Consider the following 15980-nt stretch of genomic DNA (forward strand, 5'->3'; position numbering starts at 1 on the left):
AGCTGAATCAGAAAATTGCATACATAGATCAAATAATTGCATATACAAAGAAATAGCAAATTGAAAAAAATGCATACTCATCAACTACTAACGATTAGAAGGAAATAATGATTCATAAAATTGCATACACATCAATTATCCAACCATCATCAACAAACCAGAAAATTTAATACACATCAATTACCCAACAATCGACATTAAGCAATTACCCAATAGTCGGCAACAATACCAAATCAAAAAATTGCATACACAATCACTCAACCTATCGTGTCGGAGCAACAATCAAGAGCATCACAGGAGCATCTATGATGAGAGTGCAAGGTTGGACAGATTTCAGCAGCGATGCTCCTTCTTCTGCAATGCTAGGATGGAGGCGAAGAGAACTGGTGGAAAACGATTTCTTCCTAGGGTTTCTGGATTGAGAGCGCCGATTAATTACAAAATTGGGGAGAGAGAAAGGGTTTTTTGGATTGAGAGTGCCTATTAATTGCAGATTAGGGAAGAGCGGAAGAGCGAAAGGTGGTGGGAGAGAGTAATTCTCAATCAGATCCAAATTAATCGTGATTTTCAAATCTGTATCAGTTTCATTTATGGTCAAATGACAAATATACCCATACACGCAATATTCTGTTAATAGGCAAGCAATTCGTACTCTAATCCTACAAATCAATCTCATCCATCTAATTAAGAGATCGGACGGCCTATAATGGTGTTAGGTTGTCATTCTAACTATGGTGTCACCATAGTGCTCCCCTAGTTCATTTTTACCTAAACTTTAGCTATAAGACAACTTATGCTACTTTCAATCAAAGGAAAATTACTACTACTATTAATATCCAAAAACAAAGGTGAAATGATTGCCAAATTATAGGACAAAAATATTTCATTTTAGTTGGAATCAGGTATACATAGATGCAATATTACTATAATTTAAAATAATAGACACGACCATTTAGAGTTGTCGCTCTAGTTCCAAAGGGAGTGACACTGTAACTGGTCAAACGAGCTAAATCGTGGTTTCTAACTGGCATTTTTAGCAGGTTATGATGGGTTTCTTACGGCATTTTGTTGATTTCAAGCCAAAATCAATATCAGTTTTACCGGTTTTGGATATGCAACCAACAATTATCCGCATCGAGTCATGGTCCACAAATGTTGGAACTAAATTGAACTAGTAGAACCAATAGTGCTAGTTAAACCAAAAGGCGTTGATTACGATACCAAAATCAGTCCAGTTCCAAGTCAGATTAATGCACCGTGGATTTTTTTAGGTCCAAACATAGATAAAAAAAAATAACATTTGATGTGGGCCTCTAGCTAGCTCATGAAAAATAAATTTAAACATTTTCAAGTGTTTTTCATTTTTTCAAGACGTTGACCATTATAAAACATACTCCCTCCGTCCCGGCTAAGATGACACATTGCTTAGTCGGCACGGGATTTTAGGAATTATTGGTTAAAGTGTTTAATTGGAGAGAGAGAATAATGTGAATCTTCTAGATTGAAGACTTATTAATTTGCCCCGAACTTATTATTGTAAATAAACCCAACAAATAAACAAGATAAACCAAGAAATGGAACAAGAAAAATGGATAAAAGGATAGAGGATGGATTAGTGTTATGATTTAGGTGAAGAACAAGAAAGAAATCACAAAGGCACTTTCACATACATACACCTAATGGCTCCACAAACTAGCAACACAAGAACTAGCAAGCATACCTTTACAATCAACCTTAGCCCGACAAAAGATCGAATGCAACCCGAAGGAATTTGATAAGTCTTCAAAAGATGAAGAAGGTGAGCTCTCAAATATGGAGAAATTGTCTCTTACAAATATTCAAAAGCTGCTTGAAAAGAACCCTAGCAAGAGTATTTATACTAGGAGATAAAAAGAAGCAAAACAAGACAAGTCTTGATAAAAAAAGTCACATTTCGGGTAAAACACCCGACCGGGTGTTTCCCACGGCTCATTTCACCCGCCCGGGTGAAGTCTCTGGACAAAAACTGATTTCTCGGCAAAAAAACCCGACCGGGTGTTTTTGGGTTGGCAAAACACCCGCCCGCGTGTTTCTTTCTGCATTGCGCGGCTTTCTTAAAACGATCATATCTCTCTCATCCGAACTCCGTTTGGGACGTGTGAGGTACCCACGCGAAACTCTTTTGACGATAAAGACAATGATGGTCTTAGAAGAGCATTTGGACACCATCTTGATAGGTATATTGATGTTTGAAGCGGACCCCAGCTCCGGTGTGGTTCATTGGATGCCTTCGTTTGTTCTATTGGTTTGGCACTTCCCGGATTCACATCATCCTCTCCTTCTTTTTGAAAGGATTTGTCCTCAAATCCGGTTCTTATATTCGTCTTTCCGACACCTGGATTCACATCATTCCCTCCTTCTTTTGAAGGATTTGTCCTCAAATCCCAATCAAGCATACCTACAAAATCAAGTAAATCCAAATCAAGTATCATAGTTCTAGAAGATGGACTAGGCTTGCCAAAGGAATAGAGAGCTATTGAGAGGTTCCAGACTCTTTCCCTAGTTTTACGTATGTAATTTGGAGTGTATCCAACTGATCAGGAAGAGATTCCCGACCCAGCTGAGTCGTTGGTACGACAACCGGGACCTGGCTTCAAACAAGTTTCCTCAACCCACTTCTACTGATTAGTATAGTGGAGGTAAGGGTCGAATCCCACAAGGATGGACACGTTTGGATAACTGCGGTGACTTTCCTGGGTGTTTTTGGTTAGCTACCACGCTTGGGTTGAGATTTTACCTAGGCAAGAAATAAAGGTGGTACTCTACTGACTAGTGGGTGTGAAAATAACAGGCATGTGGTGGTGTTCGTGGAAATAGGGGACAAGGTGTCTCAGAGGCATATGAAAAGTAGACAGTTACTAAAAGAGGAAATTTAGACTACAAGGCATATCTGGTGGCTGGGTGGCTCTCTGACAGGTCTGGACAGTACAACTGAAAAGTAGGGAACAAAAGCAAAAGTAACTTAAAAGTAAAGTGGTCCAAACTAAAGTTGATTTTGACGTTTTCTTCTTCACCAAGCATTAACAAAAATCAGATGAACACAAACACCATAACTAAACTCAGATTCATAACCTCAAACTCAAGATCCATTGATTAAAATGCTCAAACTTAAAATAAACGGTGAAACTGCAATTTTACTTCTACTGACTAACATGCAAGGCGGTGATTATAATGCAAAACGAAGACTCAAGCACGAAGATTAGACTAAAACATAACTACAACTTCAGATCGACAACTCCAGATAAGAAAACACTTAGAAATTAAAAGCAACAACTAGATCTAACTTTCCTAGGCAGAATGAAGCAAACTCGAACCAAAGCGACATACGAAATAGAAACTTCATAATTTAAACGTTGGAACTTCACAAAGTACTTCAAAAGGCAACAACGATGAGTGTTTGCAACAAAACCAACGACGAAAACAGGTAAAGATTAAACTAGAAAGCAAAATAACGATTGTTTTGCCACTCCGGGCGATGATACTGCTATACTACTACGGCAACTGGCTGGAACGGTGGATCGATGACTTCTCCGGCAGACTCTTGGACGTCAAGTGACCATAGCTGTGGCGAGGAACGAGAGGTTGGACAATGCTGAAGGACTGATCTTCTAGAGAGAATTCTACTAAGTGTGTTTAAGAACCGAGAACTTAGAGCTCCTAACCGAACTCTAAGGAACCAACTCCTTCTCTCTCTCCAAGTGGCTTCTTTTATAGGGAGGCTTGCCCTTGCTTTTAGGGTAGACTTCCTTCACGTTTTGACTTTTCTGCCCTTGTTAATGATCATCCCAGCTATCCTTCTTCTCCATCTCGAGCCTTTTCTCCGGCATGCATCCTGGTCAGTATTGCACCCTTCTAGCGCCCTTTTCACTTGCGTCACCTGAATCGTCTCCTACTGACTTGGATCCCTTAATCCTACACACTTGAGCAACTGTTTTGCAGATAATACATGCATTTCACGACATACTGACCAGTAACAAAGGCTTAGAGAAAAATTCGGCCACTAGGGATTATGAGGTTATGATCAAACAATGAAGCTTGCACCAAGTAAGGAGTATAAGATCTACACCCTAACCATAATGCACGTGTAAGCTCAATATCACAAGTAATGGTATGGTTACCAAGTTTTCTCCTAACACAAATGTGCATCCCATCAAGACATTTTCCTTGATCATACTCTAACGAGTCCAAAATATAAGCACATGATATGGAGGCACAAAAGTCTAACAATTCATTCACAAGGCACCTCAAAAAAAAAACCATTTGTTGTAAGATCTTTGACAAAATAGCCATAAAACATACCAACTCCATTAAAAGGTTTGATTGTCTTGCAATAATAGAACTTATCATGCCAAGACACACATGCATAAAACACTTTGTACCTCTTGGTCCCAAATTCACCCACTCTACCAATCCACATATCTAACGTTGCCTTCATAAAAGAATTTACATTCTTAGAAGGGCTAGGGATACACAAGAAAGGATCCTTATAGCTTGTAAGACTAAACTTAGCAAATAATGATTCAAGATTATCATGCCACATATCAAACAAACCACAAGTGATACGAGTATCAACACAAATGGGCATTTGAAAACCAATCACATTCACTTGTTTCATTAAATCATTATCACAAGTTAAGGTGAGAATACTTGAACCTCGGGAAAGAGGTGATTCAACTTGACCTTGTTTCCATGAGTTCATCACCGTTAAGAAGTTACTTGGTGCATCCATGATCCGAGGTTCACATTCCAATCCTTCCAATTCCTTTCTCAAAAATTCATCCAAGAGAAAAGACAAGTAATAAGAGTTAGTGAAATAAAGGTCATTCTCATCACCAAGGGCAAAAATGATAGGGTGATTTAGAGCCCTCTCATGGGTGATCTTAGAATCTAACAAGCAACCTTTTTTTCTCACATGCTTGTGGTTTTTCTCTCTTGAAAGCGTTGATTCACACTCACCCCCACCACTCTCTCTTGGCTTTTGCGTCTCACATTTTCGTCTTTTCTCACGCTCTATTTGCTTTTGAAGCATGCTCTCATTTTCTAACTTTTGCTCTTTCTCTCGATTTTCTCTCAAGTGCTCATTCCCATTATCAACCTCATGTGGCTTTGTTTCAATGCTCAATACTTGAAGGTCTTTTAATGGCTCACACTCGTTTTCGGCTTCCACTATGCTAGACACGCCATCGTTAAAAGTTGGGCGTGCGTCTTCTTCATGTACGGCCGTGGAAGACTCTTCTTCATCATCACTGGCAACAAAATCCACCCTATGCTTGACATGATCTTTAACAATGTGGTTAACATCACCACACTTATTTTGAATCAAGCTCTTTGAAGGAGTGAAGTTGGATGACAACCACGACGAAACCTTCGTGTGATAGCTAGGATGAGATATGTCCACCTTCATTGGTGGGATGCTTCTTCGGCTTGTGTCTCCACCACCATGTCGAGGGCTTGAGCTCATCCTTGCGTTACTTGAGACTTCCTCCCCCATTAACCACTCATGCACCTTATGATGACCATGATCCTTTATCCTTTTAGAGTGAGACTCTCCATGGAACTTTGGTACTCGCTCCCTTCTACTCCCTCTATCAAGTCCATCATCATGGTACCTTGACTTGTAGCCACTATTATCATGTCTCTCTTGGTCACTAGGTGCTACGGAATGGTTATGCCTAACTCGATTTCTAAGGAGAGCTATATCCTCATGGTATGCCGTAAAGCCCCGTTGAATAGAATTCATGTTTCCCCGCACCTCGTGCATCTCCTTCATGATTGAGGAAAACATCTCTTTGAGGGTGTCGTCGGATGTGGACGCGATGTCGTCCCCATCCTCCCTTCTAGGCGAATTGTGCCTAGAATTCCTCATATATGGTGGCATTTTCGAGTACCTACAAAGAAGATAAAAAGAACTAGGGACACATCCCTTTTGTTAGTAACACAAACAACGCACACACCTAAGAATGAAGAATTTAGTGAGGAGCTCACTTCCCAACCCACAAAGTATGTCCCCAATTCCCCAAACTCACACCCAATGTCTCTCGGAAGGCTTAGAGATTTAGTGGCTAGATACTCTCCCTCACTTGCTCTCGATGATGTAATCCCAAGGTTGCACAAATAGCACAAACAAGATACACAACTAGGCAAGTGAAAACTAGTCCAAGAAGCCACAAGATTAGTGAAAGTGGGAAGCTAAGCCAATGGGACAAATTAACAAACACTTTGTGTGCACAATTTCATCCAACAACAAAAGACCCAACAATTGATGTAATTTCGGCCTACAACTTTCCGACAATCAAATTGACATACCCAAGAACACATATATCAATTTATAGCTAAAGCCCATGGATAGATCTTGAGATATCTCTTTTTTATTTGATAATTTTTTTTCTAACAATTTTCACCATTTGAGGATTTTTTTTTCTTACAAGAACAAGAACCAATGGCTCTGATACCAAATAATGTGAATCTTCTAGATTGAAGACTCATTAATTTGCCCCGGACTTATTCTTGTAAATAAACCCAACAAATAAACAAGATAAACCAAGAAATGGAACAAGAAAAATGGATAAAAGGATAGAGGATGGATTAGTGTTATGATTTAGGTGAAGAACAAGAAAGAAATCCCAAAGGCACTTTCACATACAAACACCTAATGGCTCCACAAACTAGCAACACAAGAACTAGCAAGCATACCTTTACAATCAACCTTAGCCCGGCAAAAGATCGAATGCAACCCGAAGGAATTTGATAAGTCTTCAAAAGATGAAGAAGGTGAGCTCTCAAATATGGAGAAATTGTCTCTTACAAATATTCAAAAGCTGCTTGAAAAGAACCCTAGCAAAAGTATTTATACTAGGAGATAAAAAGAAGCAAAACAAGACAAGTCTTGGTAAAAAAGTCACATTTCGGGTAAAACACCCGACCGGGTGTTTCCCACGGCTCATTTCATCCGCCCGGGTGAAGTCTCTGGACAAAAACTGATTTCTCGGCAAAAAAACCCGACCGGGTGTTTTTGGGTTGGCAAAACACCCGCCCGCGTGTTTCTTTCTGCATTGCGCGGCTTCTTAAAACGATCATATCTCTCTCATCCGAACTCCGTTTGGGACGTGTGAGGTACCCACGCGAAGCTCTTTTGACGATAAAGACAATGATGGTCTTAGAAGAGTATTTGGACATCATCTTGATAGGTATATTGATGTTTGAAGCGGACCCCAGCTCCGGTGTGGTTCATTGGATGCCTTCGTTTGTTCTATTGATTTGGCACTTCCCGGATTCACATCAGAGAAGGTGGGTGTAAGTATTAAAGTAGAGAGATAAAGAAAGATAGATATTTTAATAGGAGTGAGAAAAAGTGGTTGAGTGTATTAATTGGAGAGAGAAAGTTACCAAAAAAGGAAATGTGTCATCTTAGTTGGGACAAACTAAAAAGGAAAACGTGTCATCTTAAACGGGACGGGGGGAGTATAAGAGAATAAGCATCATATGCATATTAGTTTTAAAAAATTATTGTATTCAGCTTGTATCTGGTGTCAGGGAGATGTCATTAAAAGAATGGTCGTCTTACATGGTTACCATGAAATGCAAAGACAAAATTCGGGTACAATTGTTGAGTAGTTGTATGATGAAAGATTAATTGAGCCATAGGACGAACAACGTTTTCAAGCATATGTCTTTTGGGCAGTTGTAGAGGCTTTTCAATTATGCAAATTTGTCTTAACTATTGATGGAACTCACATCAAAAGCAGCTTAAGGGTAGTGAACTCCTTTATTTTCGGGTTTGATTCTAATAGTAAGTGTCTGACACAATTATTTCAAAAATAAGTGATAGTTAGAATTAGTTTATGAAGTCATAGTGGACTCCAATCGAAAATCTTTAGTTTCGGACATTAATCACTCTGTCGCTAGGCTTGCATTTGTCTACGATAATTAATGAAAAAGTCCAAGTATAACTAATTAAAGTCGAGTATTCTAATCTAGTTCATATAATTTTCAATTTCAATATTGCATCTCTCAATAAAATTAATGATATTTACAATGAAAGTAATTAAAGGGGTGCGGTTCGTCCAATACCGACAACCACTCTTAGATGCCAAACAATGCAGCTGATAGAAACTGACCGAGACACATGTCGGGATAATTAGAGCTTGATTTTAGTGACACACATTACTTGCACATGTTCAAAGTGTATTTGCTAATGGGAAAAAAGGATTCTTGATGACAAAGTTGGAACTTGGAAATCTTGAATTATTTGAGCTCTTTTGGACTTTGGTTGTTAGTTCCAAAAGAAGAAGATTGAGGCAGAGAGAGAGAGAGATATGTACATGTGTTTGTGATGTATAGATGTTGGGAATGACCATCATTGTTTTTGCGTGTGTTAATAGCTAATAATACTACACCAGCTTGCTCATTTTTGTAGCTTTTGTTAATGGTGATTGTTTGCTGGAAGCCAGATTGTTTGGGGCATTCATTTTACACGAAATGTTGGTCAAAGTTTCACAAACAAACTTGTTGATTTTGGTGACTTTTTCGTGTGCCAGTGCCACCCATAAATGTTGAAAATAAACTTGTGGTTGCACGTTGATGCTGTGGTCCAAATAATTTAACTTAAACAGATTGTGGTTCCTGGACTTCTCTAATTAAGGCTAAGCTTCATTTAATTCTAGATATTAGTACTACATGAGTTTCAATGCATACACAGTTACAAACATCACCGCCGTTTGACATTAATCTTTGTGAAATTCTAAACATATACTGGGGTGTTCGGTTGCCAAGATTAAATCTCATGATTAAATATGTATCATGTTTGGTTCATAAGATTATACTCTACAATTTATCCTAGATGGATAGTCTCATGATAATCAGTCATAATCTCTCCCCTCCAACTAAAATAATCTCATAACTTAATTCTAGATGAATAATCTCATAATTATTAGTTGTGACAATCGAACGTCACCTTGGTGTAACATTAACAATCGATACATGATGGAGTAGTAAATTAGTAATCTAGCACGTTGATTATTGATATATTAATATTTAATAGTACTAGCTTATTTAGGGGGGGAGCGTCTAGCATATTTAATTAAATTGTATAATGAAGAATTCAGAAGCCGGTAATGTGGACTTCTGGCACGTGCCAATTCAGAGTCAGATGACGGTGCACGTGGCATGACTAGACTTTTTTTTTTCTCCGAAAAAGAAGGCCGTGATCTTGGCTTTATTTCTCCTGCCACCCATTTTAACGGCCACATGCAATTTTATTATGAGTTAGCCACTAATAAAATTTTCAAAACGTCAAAATATTTACTCAAAGACTTGTATATGGTGGCTTCGAACTAAACATCTTAATCACTAATTAGTTAGGCATCTTCTTCCCTCGTCGATATTAGTAAATGATTGAATTAAATATAAATAAATAAATATAAAAGGAGATATCACTCTAAAAACTGAAAATTTGAAATCAGTTGTTCACGAGCAGATTTTTTTAGTTAACTATGTATACAAATACAATTTTCATAAATTAATACTAACTCAAATTGTTTTTTTTTTAATGTTTAGATTGGTTCTACTAGTTGATAATTTTTGTCAAATTTTCAAGTTTTTTTTATAGCAATTTACTTTTCAAAAACTATACTCCACAGTATATCAAATTGATTATAAAAGAAGTAACTACTGTGTTTCAATAACATGATTAATGTCGCATCGATCCGGCTGATTACAATCGTGAATCAATACTTTCGTCGGTTCACTTATCTGTCCAGTTTTAACACATTAAAGAAAAGTAAATGAGACTATGCTCAATTCATTATACAATTAGATTAGATTAGATTAATAGTAATTCAAAACTGTTTTCCGAAAATAATTGGTGGGATAATAATCGGATATGTACTGTCTAGCTAGATGTACTTAAAAATAATAGTACTGTCCAAATTAGTTAATCATGTGTGCATAATGTGATCATATCCTGTGCTTTGTGCACAATCAGCAGCTAATTTAACTTTTTACTGTATTAGATTATTTGATTATAAGATTTTTATTCGTGTATATATTGAATGAAACTATTATATAGTGTCACATTATGTTAATTACCCATGAAGGAGAAGAAACCAAAACCAATTTCTCATGATCATGTTCTCTATATTGACAATCCGCTAGATAAACACAATTAAATAAGGCCTTATCTTAATTTATTGGTTTTATTTTTTGCCATCAAATTGTGAAAGCTACTCCAAGATATACTAGAATTTATTCCTTTTCTTTTCTTCTCTTCTTTTATCATGAAGGTTTCCGCTTAGTATTCACACCCCAATGAAATTGTAGGCGATTAGTTTAAAACCAACGTATTAATGCAATCAACTATATATGATATATGCACGTGATAGAATGGAATTATATAATAATGTAACATACCAATGTAATGGATAATGCCATCTCCTTTACTTCGAGTCCCCATATGTACAATATACTATTTTCCTTGTATTAGGCCTCATTTTAAGGGTAGTCTTCAAATCATGACTAAAATCTCTAAATCGTACAGGTGACAGATTTAAAAAAAAAAACATACTCAAATAGTATAATGGCTGCAGGCCGAATGTAAAACCATATTCTATGTAAATTTTTGAAAAGTAAATTCAATTTAAAAGGTGCTCAATTTCTGATGAGCGAAAACTCCAATAACTTTAAGATTTAGTGAAGAACACAAGCAATGCAAAGTACATAAATCTAGTCATATTAATAATTAAATTGTTCTTAGATCAAGATCCTAGATATATCTATAATAGTAACATAGAAGTATTATACAAAAAACACACACTCACGAACGCGTTTCACATATAGTAGTATACTATGATTAAATTTAAATCCGAAAATGAGAAGAAAAAGATGGTTTGATGAAGCCTACAACAAAAAATAATTCAAAGCATAGAGTGGTATTTATTGAAAACATCACTTTCATGATCATGACTTATATGACCGATCTCATCTCTCTCTCTCTAAAGGGGGCACAAGAGTATGTGAAAAAGCATAAGCTAAGAATGCCTCAGATCCTGGATCACACATTAAAAGAAGCCTAATTTAATCTTTCCTCAACTTTCTCCTACAAAAAAACCCCAATTCTCTTCAACAAATCAGTGTTCAAGATCCATCTCCCATGCCTGATGCAGACAACAACGCATATCCTTACAACATGGGATCACAACAAGGGTTTCACTTTTCCTTCTTAACCGATCACAATTCTCCCACACCTTTTATGTACAACCACCCGAAGCAGCCTATTCAAAACCCTGCTGAAATCTTTGATCTGAGCTTCTTTCATGGAGGGTACAACACCCCATCAGCACCCGCTTTTGACTCATCATCTGAAGCTGCGGCTGTTTTTGGTGATAGCTCCTCTAACAATAATCTTGATCTTGGAGAGACTAGCTCCAGCGCTGCAGCAGCTCAGAATTCTTCCATGGAGGCCGGAGTTGAAGAAGCAGATTCTTGCAAAAGCAAGCAGCCGAAAGTGTGTGAAGGTGGAGATTTGAAGCCTAAAAAAGTGTACGTTTTTGTACTAATTCTTTAATTCTATGTTTTGATCTCAATAGTAGTTTTCTTGTTTCAAATACGAAAATTTTAAAAAAAAATTCGTATTTTCCTATTGCTTGAGGCTATACACCATTCATACATAGTATAAAGTTAGAAAAATAGAGATTTTGGCTTTCTTGAGGTAGTTGAGCAATATGATTTTGTGTGATTAGATTTTTAGAAATCTTAGTCGGAAACGAGAAAGAAAACCCTAATTCTCTCTCTATATATATATATGAAGAAAAAATGTAAAAGATCTAAAATTTAGCCAAAATACAATTAGATTGAGGGCTAACTTGATTACAAATATTTTTTAGCATCAAAGAGAAAAAGAAAGGGGAGAAAAAGGAAAGAGAAGCACGATTTGCTTTTGTGACTAAAAGCGAGATAGACAATCTTGAAGATGGATATAGATGGAGAAAGTATGGCCAGAAAGCTGTGAAGAATAGCCCCTTTCCAAGGTAATTCAGTTTTGAAATAAAATTATGCAGTGAGAATCTGCAACCCCTACTCATTTTTTACTTGTAGTGATTTTTTTTTTTTTGATTTGTTTCAATCTATATTTTGATTTTGAATTGGAGTTTGGACTAATAGATGTAAAATGTAATCTATATAGGAGCTACTACAAGTGCACTAGCCAAAAGTGTGGTGTGAAGAAGCTTATTGAGAGATCATATGAAGACTCATCAATGGTGATCACCACCTATTTGGGGAGACACAACCACCACAGCCCCGCCACTCTCCGGGGCAGAGCCACCACGCTGCCGGCTCCCCTTCTGCTGTCGCAGCCGCAGCTCGGATTCCATGGCTTCCCTGACAACTACTTCACTGCTATTAATCACCATCATAATTCAAATTTTCCACAGCTCGAGATCAATTCCCAATTTCTAGCTGATCAATTCAACATGGATTCATCTTTTCTTCAACAGCCCTAGATCAATGGTTGTACGTATTTTTCTTGCCTAATTAATTAAATGTGTTGCTGGATTTTAGACACTATTTCATATTTATTGAAGCAACTTTTTGTGTATATTATGTACTTGTTCTATCTGTTATCTCTATAGATAATTGGTTTAAGAAAATTTTGTGATTTCCTATACTGAATAAATTAATAGCAGAATTCTTTTTTCAAGGGAAATTAAATCACAATATATGATTTGTTATTTCCAATCGGGTACTTATACGTGTGTTTGTATGTCCCATTCGCTGTATTCGTTTCTTCAATTTAATTAATTAGCTAGGACATGAAGGTGTATAGGCTATATCTAATTTTATAAGATTACAAGTTTAGAATGAGAATGATCGAGTTTTGGAAGTATACAAATGTAAACTGGCCAAACGATTAGTATGTAAGTCAAAACTTTAATTGTGTTTTTAATTACTAAGTGGAAACCAACGGCATTCTATTCTTGTTTTATGTTAATTAAGGTATCCATTGCTGACTTCTTGTTCATTAATTTGCTTAAACCGGTTTCGTTGGTATGGACATATAGTAGACTCGATTTGTAAATTTATATTTTGTCAATTTGCTTCATCTTTTTAAAGGATTTAATGAATTAATCGACGACGATTCTTGCTGGAGTGTACGTTCTTGATTACGTTGATGAAAGCCTTTGTATTCATAGATTTGGCGACTAAGTCAAAATTTCATTATTTTACTCCATATGACAGCTCAGCTTGAATATATTTTTTTTGACAGCTTAGCTTGAATATAACATCTCATAAGTTGTAACGTGTTTGAATCGTATATTTAAACAATCCAAAATAGTATGAGTTGCCACCGACCTTTTCCAAAAAATTGTGTTTGCGGCTATGTCCCTCATGTCATGTCTACGTGAACTAGTCACGAAAATAAAGTAGTTCAATTCTTGATTTCATTCTACAAAGGAATCACACATGCTAAACATTAAAAGCATAATAAGGAGTATTAGACCTTTGTGGGGCTACTTAATTTGTTGAGACTTGAGTGGAGTATATCATCAAGTTCAAAATTTATTCGACACTCAGAGATTGAGCTCATGTTCGTGTCATATTGGATTTTTGGTATCTATGATACTCTTTTCGTCCCATAAATATAAATACTTGAAATGGTACGAATTTTAATTTATAGTCAGTAAATAAGAGAGATAAGGAGGAAAATAAAATATTGGAATATTACTAATAGAGAATGAGATCTACCTAGAAAAATAAGTTTTCTAAAAATAGAATTGACTATGTTAAAAGGACGGATAAAAGTGGGTTATTTTTATGGGAATGCACTAAAACATGTTTATCCTTAAAAGATTTCCTCCAAAAGTAAACTATTCACATGCAACAACTATTTTTGGTTCTTCAAGCTATAAGTCACAAGCATATTTAACTATTAAGTTCAGTTATTTCAAAAACATTTCTTAGCCCTTAGTTTAATTTTCTAAAATTCTTTTTCCCAATTTTAAAATCCTAACTCTCATTTGATCATCCGAAGAAAATCCGAATTATAGATTATAGAATATGCAATCAAAAAGCAAAAGGTCTATAACTCTATTTTAGGGATAATTTTAGCTAACTAGTAATGAACAATTACACTATGTGATGATATATTGATTTTGACACATTAATTGTAACTCTAAAATGATATCAAATCCTTATTCATGTACTCCAATATTCTGGCTAGGCCCGACAATTATATGGAAAAGGCGCAAAAGAGTAATTGAGTTTAAAATTATTGTGATATATAACCATGAAAGATATAGTTCTTCTTTCTTTAGATTGGTTTAATTATATATGGTTGCAAGAATTTAGATTAACCTAGGTGAATGATTGATTGCACTATAATATGAACTGATGAGTAATGTAGCGTGCTTCCTTTTTTGTACGAGGAGCTTGATATTCTTGACCTTTATATACTTGATATTTTGTGTGGGCATCAATATAATTTAATGTTGCACATATATATTCTGGCATTTAAATTGTCTCAATCAAATCAGTCAATTACAACATCGTTTCCACTAAGGGCTGCGTTTGGGTAAAATGTTTGGAACAATAACTCATCAGAAATCCGCTAAAATCGATCCCACAAAAAATTAATTCAAAATAAAGTGATAAGAACAACAAAAAAAGAAGACTGAAAGTGCGCATGCTAGATGTTTCAATTCAAATCAATCCAATATTGACCATTGATTTTTTATTTTTTTTTGGTTGGGTTCTCTTTATTTAAAGACAATAATTCGAGGCGAATTAATATCAACTAGAATATGTCCAGTAACACAACTCAATATTCTGTAGCGCGTGATATTTTGTTTGGAAGAGGTTTGAACACAAAATAAATGTATTTACATAAATAATTTGATCGGTTGATCAGAACGGAAAAGGCTGTTGAAACAAATTAAAGGATAATTGACATACATTCACGATCAATACAGGGAGAGAATAATTGAAGAGTTTAGGCTTGAGAAAGATAAATTTTATTTTTTGAGAGTCTCTATTTAATTTATAGAGTTCACATCATAATTAGAAGCTCTTAGAATAGTTAAATTCTAATTACGATAGGAAAGGAAATTTACTTACGAAAGATACACTAAAAAAAAAGCGGCGGTTTGCTACCAATTTTTTGCTAGCACACCATAATGCTCGCAAATCTGCTAGTAGACACCGAGCAAAGACTAAAAAAACGACCCGTTTCTGGAGTTGGTACAAAATTAGGGGTTTTGCGAGCACAAATATAATGTTCGAAAATTTGCTGGCAAAAAGTGCTAGCAAAATGGTGCAAAAATACATGTGCTCGCAAATCAGCTAGTAGGAATAAGTGCTAGCAAATTAGCAAGCAGAAATAGGTGCTAGCAAATACTTTATTTCTTATCCAAATGTACCTCCTTATCCAGATCTGCCTTCTTCATTTCTAGATCCCAGACGCCCCCCTAAACCTTTATCCATAATCTTGAATTTGCTTCTTTGATTTACATTATTGGTGACATAAAAGTTGGGAGTTCAGAAATATGAGGAAGCAAGCTCATCAAATTTTGATATTTTTCAATTATTGAAGTTGGGAGTAGAGAAATGTGGGGAAGCAAGCTCATCCAATTTTGATATTTTTCAATTATTGAAAGGTAAAACTTTGATTAACATTCTTCTAAAGTTGTGGGCTAAACTATTATACTTGATTTGTTAGATATTCTTCTAAAGTTGTGGGCTAAATTATTATACATGATTTGTTAGCTATTCTTCTAAATTTGTGGGCTAAATAAGCCAAAATATTATCATACTTGATTTTTTAGCTTTTCTTCTAAATGTGCGAGCTAAATTATTACATACTTGATTTGTTAGATGTTCTTCTAAATCGTGGGCTAAATAATTCACATTATTATTATTATACTTGATTTGTTAGATGTTTTCTAAATTTG

The 15980-nt window shown here is 35.8% G+C and overlaps 1 protein-coding gene across 1 annotated transcript; it reads left to right on the top strand.

Annotated features, from left to right (window-relative positions):
• The first annotated feature begins 11029 nt into the window (after positions 1-11029).
• LOC125196745 (WRKY transcription factor 71-like) lies at positions 11030-12633 on the top strand. Its single transcript, XM_048095359.1, has 3 exons — positions 11030-11574; positions 11919-12062; positions 12218-12633. The coding sequence occupies exons 1-3, from the start codon at positions 11186-11188 to the stop codon at positions 12534-12536; spliced, it is 852 nt and encodes a 283-aa protein (XP_047951316.1). The 5' UTR covers positions 11030-11185; the 3' UTR covers positions 12537-12633.
• The last annotated feature ends 3347 nt before the right edge of the window (positions 12634-15980 follow it).

The sequence above is a fragment of the Salvia hispanica genome, chromosome 6 (genome assembly GCF_023119035.1).
Source record: "Salvia hispanica cultivar TCC Black 2014 chromosome 6, UniMelb_Shisp_WGS_1.0, whole genome shotgun sequence".
NCBI lineage: Eukaryota > Viridiplantae > Streptophyta > Magnoliopsida > Lamiales > Lamiaceae > Salvia > Salvia hispanica.

Excerpts from the sequence above, each read along its gene's own strand:
- LOC125196745 (XM_048095359.1), top strand. The coding sequence starts at position 11,186 with ATGCCTGATGCAGACAACAACGCATATCCTTACAACATGGGATCACAA. Across the intron at positions 11,575-11,918 it reads GATTTGAAGCCTAAAAAAGT|CATCAAAGAGAAAAAGAAAG; the intron begins GTACGTTTTTGT and ends AATATTTTTTAG. Across the intron at positions 12,063-12,217 it reads AAGAATAGCCCCTTTCCAAG|GAGCTACTACAAGTGCACTA; the intron begins GTAATTCAGTTT and ends TAATCTATATAG.